Source organism: Haliotis rufescens, unplaced genomic scaffold (assembly GCF_023055435.1).
Source record: "Haliotis rufescens isolate VD_foot unplaced genomic scaffold, xgHalRufe1.0.p SCAF_19, whole genome shotgun sequence".
Lineage (NCBI taxonomy): Eukaryota > Metazoa > Mollusca > Gastropoda > Lepetellida > Haliotidae > Haliotis > Haliotis rufescens.
This window is the reverse complement of record NW_025963879.1, coordinates 4,382,412-4,401,823: the sequence shown is the minus strand read 5'-3', so window position 1 is coordinate 4,401,823 and position 19,412 is coordinate 4,382,412. Positions and strand designations below refer to the sequence as shown.

Below are 19,412 nucleotides of genomic sequence, written 5' to 3'. Positions count from 1 at the left end.
TTCTTTACAGTTTCGGATTTAGACTTACAAATTTGATGTTACTTACTGGTGGCAATCACGAATAAATATGAAACAAATAGGAGCGAAGACTGCTATCCATAAAAATAAATAGTAAACAGTTGACCAAAAATAGTGAATTATGTATTTTCTTTTGAATTTGAATCTGTTTTGGATTTTCTTTTACGATAGCTTACCAACTTTCGCATATTTTGCTTCGATGTGTGTCATGCGATACATGCTTCTGGTTTCAGAAGTTATAGCTAAAATTGTAAGTATTTTGATTATTTTTCGTAAACTTCATTATTTTGCTATTGAATGGTTTACCTAGAATATATATCAGTTCAGATTTTCGGTTTCGTCCAATATTTGTCATTATTTGCAGTGTTTGTTGACTTTGTTAAACTAAACCAATCGCGAGTTAGGCCACACCCAAACGTGTCACTGACGTTTATCGGCTTGTCAATGTGTCCGAAAGTTAATCAACCGAAATTTGCAAACTCCATAAAAATTAGATATATTTTTAAAAAGGTTTATACATCCATGTCAATAATTCTAAAAAAATGAAGTTAGATGTAACAAAATTATTGTAATAGTCTTATGGGATCACTGTGCATGTGGAGTTGTTTGTTTACCGCCGTTGCCATGATCGTACAAGTTCCATCCAATCGAATATATGTTAGGATTCAGATTTTTTTTGTTTATGATTAATTACATTGAAATTTGCTAATTTTTAGAAATTAAGGAACTTGTGTTTTCCTTTATTCAGCAAACAAAAAATTATGATCAAATATGAAAAATGATAAAATGATAAAGAAAATATCGGACTGCATGCCGCTCAAAGTGAAGTGCCAAAAGTCAACAATGGCTTTTTCTGGTAGTTATAAAATAATTTGGTCGATACTTTCTTAACTCGAGATGTTTTCTTTTTGAGGTAAATAAACTACTGAAAGTTTTGATATTTTGTTAGCTGTGCATATATGTATACCATACATAACCTAAAATATACACAAAGCCTACTGGTTAAACAGTTATAGCGAGTTTCATTTGGGGGTGTCCTTCAACTATGTGCCTGTCAAATGGGTTCGACAGTTGTATTGAGAGCTTTAATCCCATCATTTTCTGTCTCTGGGTGATGAGGTTACACATCAAAATGTTTGGAATTTGTTATCATAATACAATAAATGGACTGATTTGTCTGTAAATTTTTAAAATAACTGAATATTTATTGTTTTCTGTTTGCCAATCAAACAGGTTTATTTTGGTCACACCCACCTCATATTTGACAGTTATTGTTGGACATTCGTGTATGAATAAAAGAAAACAATAAAGTGTCCCTTTCATAACATATACCATATTTTCCTGAGTACATTGGAAACTTTCCACCAAAGAAACAGCTGTATTGAGGGGAGTACACATACTACACACCACAATAAGTTTTGATGGGTGTTTTCCTCCAAATCAAAGACATATTACCATGAGCAAAAAATGGCAATTTGATCCTGTTATCACACGATCTGGTTATAAAAAGTGTTCATTGTGTATCTGGACTTATGTTTGTAATCTATTTTATTAATTTTATTCAAAAATTCATTCAATATATTTTAGATCTACATTATTTTTTGTGAAATCATGTGAAGTGCTCAGGAGATCACTCAAACTCACCGTTACAGATGAGAGTGAATATGCTCCCCCTGAACAGGGGTTCATACAAATTTCATTTGAACATACAGCAACTAAAATCAGATTACTGCTGTTGATGCCTTGAAATTAACTTTAGTTGACAGAATGGATACATATATCTTAAGTACCATATTGTGACTCGTTGAAAGTCATGTACGTATTTGTTACTGTTTAATTATTATTTGTCAACATAATGTAATCACAATCAAAATAGCAAGACCAGGAGAAACCTCAATGGTGACTGGACAAATTGTAAAAAATATCTGGCAGCAGCAATCAGCTGTACCAAAGTGCAATGGTTTTGGTTATTATGATTTTAAATATATATAGTAAAAGCTGCCACTAATATAACACGATATGGGAATATAATATTTCTGATAAATAATAGTTTCAGATATGATTCTTTCAATCACTGCATTAAAATTCTTTTAAGTAATATTATTGAATATTTTTTAACCAAATGACTGGTAAATTAGTATAAATTATGTGTACAGCCAATTGCTATTTTCAGCTTAGTTTGCAAGAAATTCCTCTTCTAAATTACACACAGTAAATTTAATCTTTGCATATAAAACAATGCCTAGCATACAGTAAATCTAAATGGTAAATCATCATGTCTAGTGATATTTTATCTCAAATTTATCTCGTGTATACACTACCCTTACAAAAAAAAAAGGCCAGACCGCCTTAATCATTCCCCGCAAGGCACATTTTTACCTTCTCCGCAGGGTCTTAAGGAAGTCTCTAGATATTCCCGGCAAATGTCTCCACACCATCTCGGAAAACTACTCCAACTTGCAGCTTGCTGAGAAGTATCCAAGACTTCCTTACAGTACCTACTGAAGTAGTCTCCGATACTTCCTCAGAATTAACCTTATATGGCTAATTAAATATGCTTTGAACCATCTCGGCAAACCCACTTAGGAAGTCCCTGATTATTCTCCACAAACGTGTGTGACATAATCAAAGATGTTTCTAATGCATCCCCACAACACTTGCAAGGAAGTCTCCGAAGCGTCTTCTCAAACCTATCAGGGGTAATTAAATATGCTTTGAACCATCCCGGGAAACCTTCTAAGGAAGTCCCCGAATAGTCTCCACAAACTATTATTAGGTAATCAAAGATGTTTCTGAAGCATCCCAGCAAAACTTGCAAGGAAGTCTCCGAAGCATCTTCGTAAACCTATCAGGGGTAATTAAATATGCTTTGAACCATCCCGGGAAACCTTCTTAGGAAGTCCCCGAATAGTCTCCACAAACTATTATTAGGTAATCAAAGGTGTTTCTGAAGCATCCCAGCAAAACTTGCAAGGAAGTCTCCGAAGCATCTTCGATAACCTATCAGGGGTAATTAAATATGCTTTGAACCATCCCGGGAAACCTTCTGAGCAAGTCCCTGATAAGTCCCCACAAACTTGTGTTATGCAATCAAAGATGCTTCTGAAGCATCCCCGCAACACTTGCAAGGAAGTCTCTGAAGTGTCTTCACAAACCTGTCATGGGTAATTTAACATGCTTTGAACCATCCCGGCAAAGTTCTAAGGAAGTCTCCATAACAAAGATGTTTCAGAGACATTTTACCTTTCCATCATTTTCAGTAATACAAAAGATGTGCTTACATCATAATCTAGTCTTTCAACAGCATCCCAGAAGTGTCTGTGAAACATCCTTGCCAAACCTGTACTGTCAAAAATGAGATAACGAAGTTGTATAGTATTCTCTTTATTTGGAGTAATAACAGCAATAACAAGTAGCCAGAGGTGGACATCATCAACAGAAGATATCATTATATGGTAGCCATCATATGAAAGTGGAAGTCATCATATGAAAGTGGAAGTCATCCTCGTCCTGGCAGGGGTCGTCATGGAAGCTGTCCTTCAAGAGGCTGAAATGGGATCAAATGTTATTGTATATCAGTGACATAATGAGTGAGTGAGTATGGTTTTACGCCGCTTTTGCGCAATGTTCCAGCAATATCACGGCGGGGGACACCAGAAATGGGCTTCACACAATGTACCCATGTCGGGAATTGAACCCGGGTCTTTGGCGTGACGAACCATCTTTAACCACTAGGCTACCGGACAGCCCCAATCAGTGCCATAAACTAATTACTTTATGTCAGACCTCAAGGAGTGAGTGAGTTTGGTTTTACGCCACTTTTAGCAATATTCCAGCAATATCACGGTGGGGGAAACCAGATATGAGCTTCACACATTGTAACCATGTCGGGAATCGAACACGGGTCTTCGGCGTGACGAGCGAATGCTTTAACCACTAGGCTACCCGACCGCCCCCAGACGTCAAGGAGACTCATTAAAAACTATTACAAAAATTACTTTTTGGGGGCAACAAAATTACTGATGTTATGGTCAAAGAAACAAACCATGGCTCATTCACTTGAAGGCATTCCTAAGCGTGCAGATCTTCTTGCTCACTACAAAGTTCCAGTTGTTTTTTCTTTGCCGGTTTCAGAACTGATGAAAAAAATAACATGTTACACTGGATGATAAATCAAAGCATCATAATTCATGATACAGTAAAAATAAATTGCAAACAAGATAAGAGCATTAAAATTGCACTCAGGTGAAATGGTTCCAGTCCAAATGTATGATGACTTGAAAGTTACAAAACTTACCACTTGTACCAAAACTAGATTTTAAATGATGTCAATTAGTTAACATCTTGTGATTAGATATTCACTTAATATTGATATGTCCATGTAAGTTGACCAAAGCATTACACATTCAAATGTCATTGTGTTCTAGAAAAATGTAAAAAATGGTTTTGACATTTACAAGTACTCATATTGGCTCAAAAGTTAAACACAGGAAGGATATTTAGATTGTAAAACCTATTGATTCCTTACTATGATTCTGATATTAAATTATAAAAATTAAACCTTTACCTTACAAGTCTGTGTGTGCACTTTGTAAGTACCAGTTAGTTTCATAACTTATTTAGTTACAGTTGTTCCATTAACCTGAAATGAAATTTACCTGACACTTAACAAAGATACTGACCTTCGAGTACCACATCGGTGTCGCTAGCCTCGTAAAAACACCAAGTTGCTGGCCACCAGGCAGCAACTGGCTTCTTTTCCTTGATCCCTTTTCATGAAACAGGCACATCAGCAGGAGTTCACGTCTTCCTATGAAGTATCCTTCCTTTTTTGTCTTCAAAAATCACCACAAGGAAGGGGGCTGAAAAATCAAGTTGCATTCATTAATAACCTAAAACTAAAAGGCGGGTATTGCTGGTCACAAAACAAAGTTGACACTGGCAACTTTGCCAAAATTTCAACAACCTGGTGCCAGTCCAAAACGTAATTCAGGATCTATACCGCGATGGCGATGGAGCATGTCGACGGGGAAAACGATAAGACCACAACATTTACTGGGAACATATATCTATTTCAAACAAACGTTACAAAACATGAGTTTCCCTTACTTACGAGTTCTTAAAAAAATATCAACCAACATCTTCGTTATAAAACAGCAGGTTACAAAATGGCGGCGATTTCGTACTAATTACCATACAACAATGGACATTTGTTTGTAAAAAAAACTAAGTTTTAATTTCAAATACAACTTAAGATAAATAGAGTTTAACATAATACAAATATATAATTTGTTATCTATTAATTCAATAATTTTGTAAACTTATAACTACAGTCTGCGATCATATTTCACATTTCAGTGACCAGATACATAATTTGTTTTGAAGAAATACTTTTTATCTCAGTCCCACATCGGTGCTTTCCATAAATTTTACGAGACAATATAGAGGGCTATATTTTAAAAATATATTTATGTAACACAAACAGATCTAAAGTGTACCTACCGTTTGTTCAGGAACATATACGTTGTCATCCTTGCTGAACTCAGAGTCGGCGTAGATACTATCTCGATGAAGGTTTGGTGACTCTCTTTTTCAGTTTTTGCTTCTCTTTCAAATTATTATTTTTTATCGATAGATTAAAATATTATTCACTAGATCTATTTCCCGCAATGTTATTGAAAATAGAATTCTCCGACACACACTTTGACAATGGGTCCACATCGAACAAGTCAAAGAGCAAAATAAAACGTGTCAATCAAATCTTTAGATATATTTTACAAAGTAATAAATGAAATCAACAAAATTATTTATCTGTCTAAAAGTTGTCAAACTTAGATATAAGTTATCATTTCCATTTTTTCGTGCGATCGCGTGTGATGCGAGTCAAATGGCATCGCGGCTTTTATGGCCTCGATTTCTCCACAATGTTTAATGCCAAATATATGCAAGAAAAATCTCGTAACCTGGCACGATACATCCACGAAGTTTCATGTTTTTAATATAGATCGCGATTTCCTGCTTAAAACGTTCAGAACAACACGATTTAACAAAAACCTTTCGTCAAAGTCTGATATACACGAGTACCGTTGCTGTAATTGGTTGTATTAGGTCACGTGCTCAATTTGACGATTCACGAATCTTATAGCAGATTTCGGCAAGAAAGCGTCACCAGAAACCAATAAAATATCATGTTATAGTAATGTAAATACTCAAGGCGAGTTGACTGTCGTGTAGATGACAAAATAAACGTTGAAGATAATGGTGTGGCACATGGTACGTGTTATTCATGCGAAGCTTCGAAAACGGAGATATTTCTTCATGCTACAGAGTGGACAGCCACTGTCATCGGGAAAATGATGACAGATATTATTAATAATTCTTTTGAAAATAATTTTCCGATAAGAGTCTAGATCTACGTAAACAATAAATATGAAAAACAACAACAACAATAAATAGGTAGATCCACGGACGTATATATACGTCTTTGGTAGATCTAAGTTCTGAAAATCGTCAAATTTTTGTTTCCTCTGTCCTTAATCTGGACGTTATGAATGTGTTAGCTTGGATTATTTTTATTTACAACACACTTAATTTAGTTGTAAATGCATCATTTAAATAATGTGATAAACATAACTTTCGTTTTTTTGGGGGGGGGAGAGATGAAGAGGGACCACACCCAATGGACACAGAACAGCTACAATTAAAATATGCCAGTTGTGAACAGAAGCTCATAAATCCTGAGACTATTATAACTGGTATTGCAGTACTTATACTAGGTACAAAGACAATGAGTAACTTGAGTGATGTGTTTGAATTTTCTGATTGATCATTCATTCTAAGTATAATTTAACTTGAATAAACACTATGACAGTCACTTGACTTGTATTTGAATTATGATTATAACCATTAAAACAGCCAATCATGTATTTCCTGGCACCCCTAAAAATGTAATGGCACACTTAATTTGGCATAATTGTGCCCATTGGCAAACTTGAAATAAATTTAATTTCGATCCCTGTCATGTATATCTTGAGCCACAAATCAGCCACTATGTCTACAAGTAATATTACTTTATGTTGCCTTTTCTTATATACCTTTTTCTGAGGAGACTGTTATATGGCACACGGACACTGTTACTTTCTGATTGGAATTTATGAATATATTGTACATTTCTTTCTTTTTTCTGATTATTGCATACTGATAATTCCTGCATTTGTTTTAACTGTATTTAATAGAAATATACCTCGAAGCTTTAATTGTGTTGGGTATTTAATTATTAATGTCCTTGCTGACATATATAGGATTTCTAATTCATTGCATGTGAATGTTTTAGATAAAGAGCTTTAGTATTATCCTTAAAGAAAATTCAAAATAAATAATAATGATCATGTCATCTCTTCCAAGCAAGGGACCTAGCCGAGACCATAAAAATTGGCTAAAATCCCATAAAAGATGCATCGGGACGGTCTCGGGGCGGTCTCGGATACATCTTTTCTGGGTTTTTTTTTTGTAAGGGTAATCAACAACAACCAAAAAGTCATTCTGGCTGCAGCTCATTATTTTATACCGGTAACCTCCGTTAAGATATCCGTTTTCATGCCTAGGGAGTATAGCGCTGAAAAAAAGTCAGACAAGTCAGATTATATTCCATAGTAAGCAAATTTTGGATCTGCAAAGCACAACATATCCCGTGATGATCTACCTCTGAAGCTGATCCAGAAAGGTTCTTGCAACGATTTGTGACTATGGATGAAACCTAGATTCACCAGTTCCAGTCTTGATCAAAACAGTGGAAGCATTTAACATCACAACCACCAAAGGAGGCAAAGACTGTCCCATCACCTGGATAGGTTATGGTCTCCATGTTCTGGGATGCATAGGGTATCATCATCGTGGACTATCTTGGGAAAGGCAAGACTATAAATGGAACATTATTCTGCAATTTTGAGGCATTTAGGAGATGAAATTAAGACTAAGAGACATGGAAAACTGAGAAAAGGTGTGCTCTTTCATCAGGAGAATGCACAAATCAGCCATTGCCATGGCTCCAATCCGTGATGGTGACTTTGAACTCCTGCAGCACCCACCTTATTCTCCTGATCTGGTTCCATCAGAACTCCATCTGTTCCCAAAAGTGGAGAGAGCTTTAGCCGGAACCCTTTTATATAAGTGATGTTGTGGATATAAACTCCCCCTGAGTCTTGACGGAGATTGTAAGCCCGGGTAGGAGGGAAATTTCCATCAAGACCAAGGGGAGAGTTTATATCCTACTTATGAACTGTCTAAATGCAAGAAAAAACATCAACATACCTTATAGTGAAACAATACAGTGTATCGCGGTATAAAAGGAATTCACTTAAAGCGTGCGAGAGAAAAAACATGTGCAGCCTGGACTAGATGGAGTCATGACATGATAATCTGAACAACTTCTCATCACCTGCCCCAGTAGCTCAGTGGGAAAACAGTGGGTTACAAAACTTAACACGATATGTGAGGTTGCAGGTTCGATTCACGTCATGGAATTTTCATGTCTAAAACAAATTTCTGACTTTTAACTAATCATCAAACACAGTTCTGTTCACATCAAGAGGCAAGTTTATAAAACGTTAAATTTCACGGAATGCCCGCTTCCCCGGGCATTCTGAGGGAATAACTCCTTTACGGAGTGACATTGTTAGAGGATTATAAGACATGATAGCATCTGTGCAGAACCTTTTAGACAACCAAGAGAAAGACTTTTACAAAATTCTTCCAACATCGTAGCTAAAAGTGTATCAATTTAGAAGGGGATTATGATGAAAAATAAATCCTTTTAATGTCTTTAGGTCAAGTCTTTCAATGTGAGGCTGAGAACTTTTCAGTCAACCCTTGCAGATGACTCCTAGATGAAACAATGACTGCTAAGGGAGTAAATGTTATTGGGTAACCATCTGGGAATATTAACTTTCAGTTCTGACTTGGCTGATTTAGTGTGTCAATATGTCCATGTTGATGGCCTCATAACACTTTCTTTTCTGACTTCAGTGGTCAGAATCACTTGCTCCAAACTGTCAGGCACAAGTGTTGTGCCAGGATTTAAAAGCCTCAAGATTGATCAAGGTTATTATTTATAATTAAAAAATTGTTTTAAAGTACCCAGAGCATTGTCACTTTAATGCTTGTAGTGGCTATGCCTGAAAATCAGTCAGGAGTGTGTTTAACCTTCTTACATTTCATGTTTTGCAACTCAATTGACAGGACTCTTCTTTTATTATTCTGTGGTGTTGAAAGATAACGATTTGAAACTGCTGTTTAGACAAGCAACATAATTGACAGGTTAGTTTTTGCACAGCTGGGTGAAGTTCCTATTGAAACATAATTTGCTGGCATCAACTCAGCATGGTTCTTGGTACTTGGATGTGTATGCTAGGCTTCTCTTATGTGGCTGTAATTGTATATCTCTGGCAACCATTACTCACATCTTGTAGATGTCAACACTAGCTTTAACAAAAACAGGACGAAAGGACTGTCATTTTTCTTGTGTTTTCTAAAGCAGGTGTTTTGTTCTTTTTCCAAAAGGTCATAATAGCTTTTAAATGAATGTTGCCCAATCTATTTTGCCAAAATGTGTGATTTTATGTGGGGAGTGTAGAGGATCATGCCAAGTAGATGGTTTTCTGTGTAGGTCAGCAGTGAAATTCAAAAGTCCAAAATCTAACTGGCCTTTGGAATTAGTTTCCTTTCACTAACGTTATCCTGCAGCAAAGATTACTGGTGAAGAACTTTTTAACTGTTTAATATCACCAGCAACGAAGTATAGGCACAGAGTTTGTTCCCCAGTCCTTCCGTTCGATTCTCAAAGGGGTCAAATTTTCTTATAAACTGTTTAAGGTAGAGAAATTAAATTTTACACACTGATATTACTGGTCATGATCTTAAATGAGTTTGAAAATTGGTGCCGTAAATTATTTTTAAACAGAGTTATTGCTCTTGCTTTTCAACTTGGTGCATGGTATGTGCAATGGGGACATGTTTTCTCAGAAACTTCTGAATTAAAATCAATGAAATTTTGCATGCTCATCTAAATGATACTTGTCATAACTGAGTTTGAAGATTGGTGATGTAAATTATTTTTTTAAACAGTTGTGGCCCTTGAACGTTTCTCACAAACTACTGAAGTTATGGAGGGTGATAGAATCCTGCCTATAGATCCTTCTTTCTGTGTGGGTCAGGAGATGTGGAAATGTTCTGAGGAGGGTGAGAATCCTGCCTATAGATCCTTCTTTCTGTGTGGGTCAGGAGATGTTGAAATGTTCTGAGGAGGGTGAGAATCATGCCTATAGATCCTTCTTTCTGTGTGGGTCAGGAGATGTGGAAATGTTCTGAGGAGGGTGAGAATTATGCCTATAGATCCTTCTTTTTGTGTGGGTCAGGAGATGTGGAAGTGTTCTGTCTCAGGAGGGTGAGAATCATGCCTATAGATCCTTTTTTTTGTGTGGGTCAGGAGATGTGGAAGTGTTCTGAGGAGGGTGAGAATCATGCCTATAGATCCTTCTTTTTGTGTGGGTCAGGAGATGTGGAAATGTTCTGAGGAGGGTGAGAATCATGCCTATAGATCCTTCTTTTTGTGTGGGTCAGGAGATGTGGAAGTGATCTGAGGAGGGTGAGAATCATTCCAATAGATCGTTCTTTTTGTGTGGGTCAGGAGATGTGGAAGTGTTCTGAGGAGGGTGATAGAATCATGCCTGTAGATCCTTCTTTTTGTGTGGGTCAGGAGATGTTGAAGTGTTCTGAGGAGGGTGATAATCATGCCTATAGATCCTTCTTTTTGTGTGGGTCAGGAGATGTGGAAATGTTCTGAGGAGGGTGAGAATCATGCCAATAGATCCTTCTTTTTGTGTGGGTCAGGAGATGTGGAAATGTTCTGAGGAAGGTGATAGAATCATGCCTATAGATCCTTCTTTCTGTGTGGGTCAGGAGATGTGGAAGTGTTCTGAGGAGGGTGAGAATCATGCCTATAGATGCTTCTTTTTGTGTGGGTCAGGAGATGTGGAAATGTTCTGAGGAGGGTGATAATCATGCCTATAGATCCTTCTTTTTGTGTGGGTCAGGAGATGTGGAAGTGATCTGAGGAGGGTGAGAATCATTCCAATAGATCCTTCTTTTTGTGTGGGTCAGGAGATGTGGAAGTGTTCTGAGGAGGGTGATAGAATCATGCCTGTAGATCCTTCTTTTTGTGTGGGTCAGGAGATGTTGAAGTGTTCTGAGGAGGGTGATAATCATGCCTATAGATCCTTCTTTTTGTGTGGGTCAGGAGATGTGGAAATGTTCTGAGGAGGGTGAGAATCCTGCCAATAGATCCTTCTTTTTGTGTGGGTCAGGAGATGTGGAAATGTTCTGAGGAAGGTGATAGAATCATGCCTATAGATCCTTCTTTTTGTGTGGGTCAGGAGATGTGGAAGTGTTCTTAGGAGGGTGAGAATCATGCCTATAGATCCTTCTTTCTGTGTGGGTCAGGAGATGTGGAAATGTTCTGAGGAGGGTGAGAATCCTGCCAATAGATCGTTCTTTTTGTGTGGGTCAGGAGATGTTGAAGTGTTCTGAGGAAGGTTAGAATCATGCCTATAGATCCTTCTTTCTGTGTGGGTCAGGAGATGTGGAAATGTTCTGAGATCCTTCTTTCTGTGTGAGTCAGGAGATGTGGATATGTTCTGAGATCCTTGTTGTCTCTGACATGCAGTCGGTCACTCACTGTCTTAGATGTCCCAGTCGGACATTGTATCCAGGGAGTAGTTGTCTGGGACATGTGGTCGTCGCTGACTGTCCTAGATGTCCCAGTCAGACATTGTATCCAGGGTGTAGTTGTCTGGGACATGGGGTCGTCGCTCACTGTCTTAGATGTCCCAGTCAGACATTGCATCCAGGGTGTAGTTGTCTCTGACATGCAGTCGGTCACTCACTGTCTTAGATGTCCCAGTCGGACATTGTATCCAAGGAGTAGTTGTCTGGGACATGAGGTCATCGCTAACTGTCATAGATGTCCCAGTCAGGCATTTTATCCAGGGAGTAGTTGTCTCGGACATGTGGTCGTCGCTGACTGTCCTAGATGTCCCAGTCAGACATTGTATCTATGGAGTAGTTGTCTGGGACATGGGGTCGTCGCTCACTGTCATAGATGTCCCAGTCGGGCATTGTATCCAGGGAGTAGTTGTCTGGGACATGGGGTCATCACTGACTGTCCTAGATGTCCCAGTCAGGCATTGTATCCAGGGAGTAGTTGTCTGGGACATGGGGTCGTCGCTCACTGTCATAGATGTCCCAGTCAGGCATTGTATCCAGGGAGTAGTTGTCTTGGACATGTGGTCGTCGCTGACTGTCCTAGATGTGCTGTGCCAGTCAGACATTGTATCCAGGGTGTAGTTGTCTCTGACATGTGGTCGTCGCTGACTCTCCTAGATGTCCCAGTCAGACATTGTATCCAGGGAGTAGTTGTCTGGGACATGGGGTCGTCGCTCACTGTCACAGATGTCCCAGTCGGACATTCCATCCAAGGAGTAGTTGTCTCGGACATGGGGTCGTCGCTGACTGTCCTAGATGTCCCAGTCAGACATTGTATCCAGGGAGTAGTCGTCTCCGACATTCGGTCGTCACTGACTGTCCTAGATGTCCCAGTCAGACATTGTATGCAGGGAGTAGTCATCTCGGACATGGGGTCGTCGCTCACTGTCCTAGATGTCCCAGTCAGACATTGTATCTAGGGTGTAGTCGTCTCGGACATGGGGTCGTCACTGACTGTCCTAGATGTCCCAGTCAGACATTGTATGCAGGGAGTAGTTGTCTCGGACATGCGGTTGTCGCTCACTGTCACAGATGTCCCAGTCAGACATTGTATCCAGGGAGTAGTTGTCTGGGACATGAGGTCATCGCTCACTGTCATAGATGTCCCAGTCAGAAATTTCCATCCAAGGAGTAGTTGTCTCGGACATGGGGTCGTCGCTGACTGTCCTAGATGTGCTGTGCCAGTCAGACATTGTATCCAGGGAGTAGTTGTCTCGGACATGGGGTCGTCGCTCACTGTCACAGATGTCCCAGTCAGACATTGTATCCAGGGAGTAGTTGTCTGGGACATGGGGTCGTCGCTGACTGTCATAGATGTCCCAGTCAGACATTGTATCCAGGGAGTAGTTGTCTCGGACATGTGGTCGTCGCTGACTGTCCTAGATGTCCCAGTCAGACATTGTATCCAGGGAGTAATTGTCTCGGACATGTGGTCGTCGCTGACTGTCCTAGATGTCCCAGTCAGACATTGTATGCAGGAAGTAGTTGTCTGGGACATGGGGTCGTCGCTGACTGTCCTAGATGTCCCAGTCAGACATTGTATCCAGGGTGTAGTTGTCTGGGACATGGGGTCATAGCACACTGTCATAGATGTCCCAGTCAGACATTGTATCTAGGTTGTCGTTGTCTCGGACATACGGTCGTCGCTGACTGTCCTAGATGTCCCAGTCAGACATTGTATCCAGGGAGTAGTTGTCTGGGACATGGGGTCGTCACTCACTGTCATAGATGTCCCAGTCAGACATTGTATCCAGGGAGTAGTTGTCTCGGACATGTGGTCGTCGCTCACTGTCACAGATGTCCCAGTCAGACATTGTATCCAGGGAGTAGTTGTCTGGGACATGGGGTCGTCGCTCACTGTCATAGATGTCCCAGTCGGACATTCCATCCAAGGAGTAGTTGTCTCGGACATGGGGTCGTCGCTGACTGTCCTAGATGTGCTGTGCCAGTCAGACATTGTATCCAGGGAGTAGTTGTCTCGGACATTCGGTCGTCACTGACTGTCATAGATGTCCCAGTCAGACATTGTATCCAGGGTGTAGTTGTCTCGGACATTCGGTCGTCGCTGACTGTCATAGATGTCCCAGTCAGACATTGTATCCAGGGTGTAGTTGTCTCGGACATTCGGTCGTCACTGACTGTCATAGATGTCCCAGTCAGACATTGTATCCAGGATGTAGTTGTCTCGGACATTTGGTCGTCACTGACTGTCCTAGATGTCCCAGTCGGTCTGCATGTCCTGGATGTCCCAGTCAGACATTGTATCCAGGGTGTAGTCGTCTCGGACATGCAGTCGGTCACTCACTGTCATAGATGTCCCAGTCGGACATTCCATCCAAGGAGTAGTTGTCTCGGACATGCGGTCGTCGCTGACTGTCCTAGATGTCCCAGTCGGTCTGCATGTCCTGGATGTCTCTCCCCTGGATGTCCCAGTCGCTCTAGTGGTAGAGCATCTGCCCGGAGAGTGGAAGGTCATGGGTACGATCCCCGACTGCTGCCAAAAGATGTTACAAGATTGTACGTGTTGTTACCCTGTCTGCTGCATGGCATTAAGGGGCTAAAACAAGGACTAGTCAGCTCAGTCAGTTTATTGTTCATTGGTGGGGTATTCATGTTAAACTATGGCATGGTATCTCAGTGGGTTGGCACTATGCACATTGCTATATAAGTGCAATAATCTTGGACATAACGTTACCTCACCTCCTGTGACGTGTATGTTTATAGTCTGGTCTGTTGTATAATCTTATAATTAAGGTTTGTGCCATATATACATGCAGTGAACATTTCCAGGGCCAGCATATGTGGTGATGTTGAAAATAAAATTTCATAGCATTCGTGTAGCGGGAGTATTGCTGTGTGGCATCTTGCTAAAAACTCTTCCTTTCATGCACATTGTGTGAGTGGCGGGTCCAACCTGAGTAGGGCATGGTAGGCTCACCCTTGTCTTGAAAACCTGGCATCACTGATTTTCACTAATCCATTTATTTAAGGATTAACTGTGTATTTTTTTTCGGTTCATTGAGGTATGAATAAAAAAAATGATGTGCAAACTGTATGAATCCGCATAAAACTTTGCACATCGGTTTTTCGATTCACACCTCAATGAACAGAAAAAAATACACAGTCAATGCTTATAGTTAAATTCGACAACGTAAAACATGTTTTATCTACAATAGTTTAACCAAAAACAGTTGTATATATCAAAACAGACAAAAATGAAGAGATTGATAAACATTCCAGGTTTAGGAATACATACTGTGGCGTGACATGAGTCAGGTGATTGTTTAATTTATGCACATAACTTGACACGCCTACACAGTCAGTAGCCTACGTAGAGTAGGATCAAAACAATGTTCGTTGGACCTTTCAATTACGGCAGGAGGCGAAAAGAACTTCAACAGTCAGACTGTAACGAACCGGAAGAAATGTGTCCGAGAGAAGGCTGTTTCAAAGGGTAGTTTTTACAATGAATATGCATGAAAGTCGCTAAATGTCCTCTGCATGAAAGGGAATTCCCTCGACTGTATTATTGGGATTCCCCGACATTTCTGAGTGAAGTGTCCTCTGTCTTCATGTTGCTGCAATATGACTTATTCATGTATGGATTCTAGTTGTGAATGGGCATCATATGTCATGTTTCTCTCTGTGTGTTGTAGAGGTGCTGTCAGAGGCCGTGAAGATCTTGAAAGGGGAATACTGTGTCCGAGCTCTGGAGGAACACAAGATGGACAAGGCCCTTATTTTCTGTCGTACCAAGATTGACTGTGACAACATGGAATGTTATCTCAACCAGAGGGGTGGTGGTCAGTATATGGTTTAACACTCAAACAGTAAAGGTTTTGTTTAGACTTATATGTGTTATATTCTGCCAATTAAGATCTGAGTTTGACCAGTCACCGTCGAGGCTTTCTCACTTGTAATCATGAAACTTTGTTGACATTTAATGGTCAAACTATGACAAATATGACGTTTAAGTTTAACGAGTCAAAGTATGCCATTTATGATATATGTATCTATACTGTCAACTAAAATTCGTTTCAAAGCTTCAATATTGGGTGGGGGGTGGGGGGCAGGAAACATAAAAATTCATCTGTCCACAACCATGGCTGCAATGCAAGACTGGCTTTGTACTCATTGAACATCCTTTACGCCAGATTTGGAACCATCAGATTTCCACCTCTTCCCAAACTGTCTGGCAAGCATTTTGCAAATGATGAGGGGATTTTGTTGAAAAATAAGTAGCAATCAACTCTATCAATGCAGTTCATTATAGTTAGGCCTAGAGCTTTTCAGCCACCCCTCTTACCTTAATAAAGTGGAGTTGACCTGTTTAGCTTTTTCAACACTTCATTGCATAAACCTGAAACAATAACATTTGCAGAAACTTATCAAAATAGGGCTTTTGCTTAGTATTTTGACTGCATGAAAATAACATTCAACATTTCAGCAACACAATATGTTTTACTCTGTATTATTACCTGGATCATGAATACCAAACCAGGTAATCAGGATGCTTGACAGGGAACTGAAAATAGACCTGACTGAAGAAATCTTACCTGAAGGTGGTTAAAGCATCCTCCTTACCACAGAAAGAGTGGTTGGTGATTTGTTTGTAATCGCTCTCCCAATGAAACCTCTATCACATCATCATCTAGTTTTTGGTGTAAAGATCCAGTTGGCATCAACTATGAAATGAACTGTAAGAATTTATACCAACTATTTGCGTGGAGAACTGTTTGAGAGCCAAGCATTTGACTCCAAGTCTTTTTCTCCTGATGAAGGTATTTAACCAGGCTATTCTCTACAGCCTATTTACTGAGGTTAAGCTTAATATCTCTGTTATTCATATTATATACCAACCTGCCCTTTCTGTGTCCAGAAGAATATGTTTGTACATTGTCATCAATAAGTTAGCACTAATTAGAAATGTCCCATTTGCTTTCTGCCATCCTTATCTCTCTTTCCTCCATGAAGTGGGGCGTTCAAAAGGGTCGCTACTGAGTGACCTGGCATCAAGAAGGAAGGGAAATTAGGAGGCCCATCTTCACAAACAGACCACTGCAACATGTGGGTGACTTAACAGCAAAATCTAACAACTTAAAGCTATAATAGTGAATGGACTTGTCCTCACCTGTTTTGTGTGTGATAAGTGATGACTGTGGACATGTTCTCACCTGTTGTGTGTGATTAGTGAAGATTGTAGACTTGTTCTCACCTGTTGTGTGTGTGTCATTAGTGAAGAATGTAGACATGTTCTCACCTGTTGTGTGTGTGTCATTAGTGAAGAATGTAGACATGTTCTCACCTGTTGTGTGTGTGTCAATAGTGAAGAATGTAGACATGTTCTCACCTGTTGTGTGTGTGTCAATAGTGAAGAATGTAGACATGTTCTCACCTGTTGTGTGTGTGTCATTAGTGAAGAATGTAGACTTGTTCTCACCTGTTGTGTGTGATATGTGAAGACTGTGGACATGTTCTCATCTGTTGTGTGTCAATAGTGAAGATTGTGGACATGTTCTCACCTGTTGTGTGTCATTAGTGAAGATCATAGACTTGTCCTCACCTGTTGTGTGTGTCATTAGTGAAGAATGTAGACATGTCCTCGTGTGTTGTGTGTGTGTCATTAGTGAAGATTGTAGACATGTTCTCATCTGTTGTGTGTCATTAGTATAGATCATAGACTTGTCCTCACCTGTTGTGTGTGTCATTAGTGAAGAATGTAGACATGTCCTCGTGTGTTGTGTGTGTGTCATTAGTGAAGATTGTAGACATGTTCTCACCTGTTGTGTGTGTGTCATTAGTGAAGAATGTAGACATGTTCTCACCTGTTGTGTGTGTCATTAGTGAAGATTGTAGACATGTCCTCACCTGTTGTGTGTGTGTCATTAGTGAAGATTGTGGACTTGTTCTCACCTGTTGTGTGTGTGTCAATAGTGAAGATTGTGGACTTGTTCTCACCTGTTGTGTGTGTCATTAGTGAAGATTGTGGACATGTTCTCACCTGTTGTGTGTGTCATTAGTGAAGATTGTGGACATGTTCTCACCTGTTGTGTGTGTCATTAGTGAAGATTGTGGACATGTTCTCACCTGTTGTGTGTGTGTCATTAGTGAAGATTGTGGACTTGTTCTCACCTGTTGTGTGTGTGTGTCATTAGTGAAGATTGTGGACATGTTCTCACCTGTTGTGTGTGTGTCATTAGTGAAGATTGTGGACTTGTTCTCACCTGTTGTGTGTGTGTCATTAGTGAAGATTGTGGACTTGTTCTCACCTGTTGTGTGTGTCATTAGTGAAGATTGTGGACATGTTCTCACCTGTTGTGTGTGTGTCATTAGTGAAGATTGTGGACTTGTTCTCACCTGTTGTGTGTGTGTCATTAGTGAAGATTGTGGACATGTTCTCATCTGTTGTGTGTGTCATTAGTACTATTTTGATCTGTGGATTATGAATCTTTTTTATTTTCCTGTCAAGACGTCAACAGATGAGTAAGTAATGAACTGCAAGTAGCTTCCTATCCTGCTCCCGCTATTTCAGAAACAGATAATGACATGGAAAAATTCATTACATGTTGAGTTAAGTCATTGATTTATGAGTGCAAATATAGGAATTGTTTTCACGAACTACCTGGCTTAAGAAATGAAAGCAGAAAACAGTTTTATCGCTCTCAGAAAACTTATGTTTTGTTGCTGCAGCATGATTAGTGTTTTCTAGGTTGTGGCAGGTAAAGCAATGTCACTGCAGGGGCCGATGGCAACTCTGGGATGAGGGTGTTCAAATGATGAAAAATTTAACAGAGGGAGAGGTGAAGCCAATAGAATAAATAAAATAAGCCATATGGGTAATTACACATGCTCATCGAGAGGGGGTTCAGACTGCTGATCTGTGTTGTGTTTGAAGGGAGTTAGACATGAGTTTAAGAGGGGTCCAGACTGCTGTTCTGTGTTGTGTTTGAAGGGAATTAAACATGAGTTGGAGAGGGGTTCATACTGCTTTTCTGTGTTGTGTGTGAAGGGATTTAGACATGAGTTTAAGAGGGGTTCAGACTGCTGTTCTATGTTGTGTTTGAAGGGAATTAGACATGAGTTTAAGAGGGGTTCAGACTGCTGTTCTGTGTTGTGTTTGAAGGGAATTAGACATGAGTTGGAGAGGGTGTTCAGACTGCTGTTCTGTGTTGTGTTTGAAGGGAATTAGACGTGAGTTGGAGGGGGGGTTCAGACTGCTGTTCTATGTCGTGTTTGAAGGGAAGACATGAGTTGGAGAGGGGTTGAGACTTCTGTTCTTTGTTGTGTTTGAAGGGAAGACATGAGTTTAAGAGGGTGTTCAGACTGCTGTTCTGTGTTCTGTTTGAAGGGAATTAGACATGAGTTTAAGAGGGTGTTCAGACTGCTGTTCTGTGTTATTTTTTAAGGGAATTAGACCTGACTTTAAGAGGGTGTTCAGACTGCTGTTCTGTGTTGTGTTTGAAGGGAAGACATGAATTGGAGAGGGGGTTCAGACTGCTGTTCTGTGTTGTGTTTGAAGGGAATTAGATATGAGTTGGAGAAGTGGTTCAGACTGCTGTTCTGACAGTTTGGGATTT

The 19,412-nt window shown here is 39.8% G+C and overlaps 1 protein-coding gene and 1 long non-coding RNA gene across 7 annotated transcripts in view; one reads left to right on the top strand and one right to left on the bottom strand.

Annotated features, from left to right (window-relative positions):
* LOC124120787 (ATP-dependent RNA helicase DDX1-like) overlaps positions 1 to 19,412 on the top strand; it is a 386,841-nt gene that overhangs the window by 321,915 nt on the left and 45,514 nt on the right. For both annotated transcript variants that reach the window (XM_048398830.1, XM_048398831.1), the window contains exon 21: positions 15,492 to 15,638. In XM_048398830.1, coding sequence (XP_048254787.1) covers positions 15,492 to 15,638 — 147 coding nt within the window. The remainder of the gene's footprint in view (positions 1 to 15,491; positions 15,639 to 19,412) is intronic.
* Positions 3,390 to 5,759, bottom strand: LOC124120790. 5 transcript variants are annotated; one of them, XR_007221936.1, is made up of 4 exons: positions 5,521 to 5,759; positions 4,701 to 4,880; positions 4,064 to 4,154; positions 3,390 to 3,565 (listed from the first exon to the last, which is right to left on the bottom strand). It is a non-coding gene; the product is annotated as an uncharacterized LOC124120790 (long non-coding RNA). The 5 variants fall into 5 exon arrangements; XR_007221933.1 differs by lacking the exon at positions 5,521 to 5,759 and adding an exon at positions 5,128 to 5,186; XR_007221935.1 differs by lacking the exon at positions 5,521 to 5,759 and adding an exon at positions 5,132 to 5,151.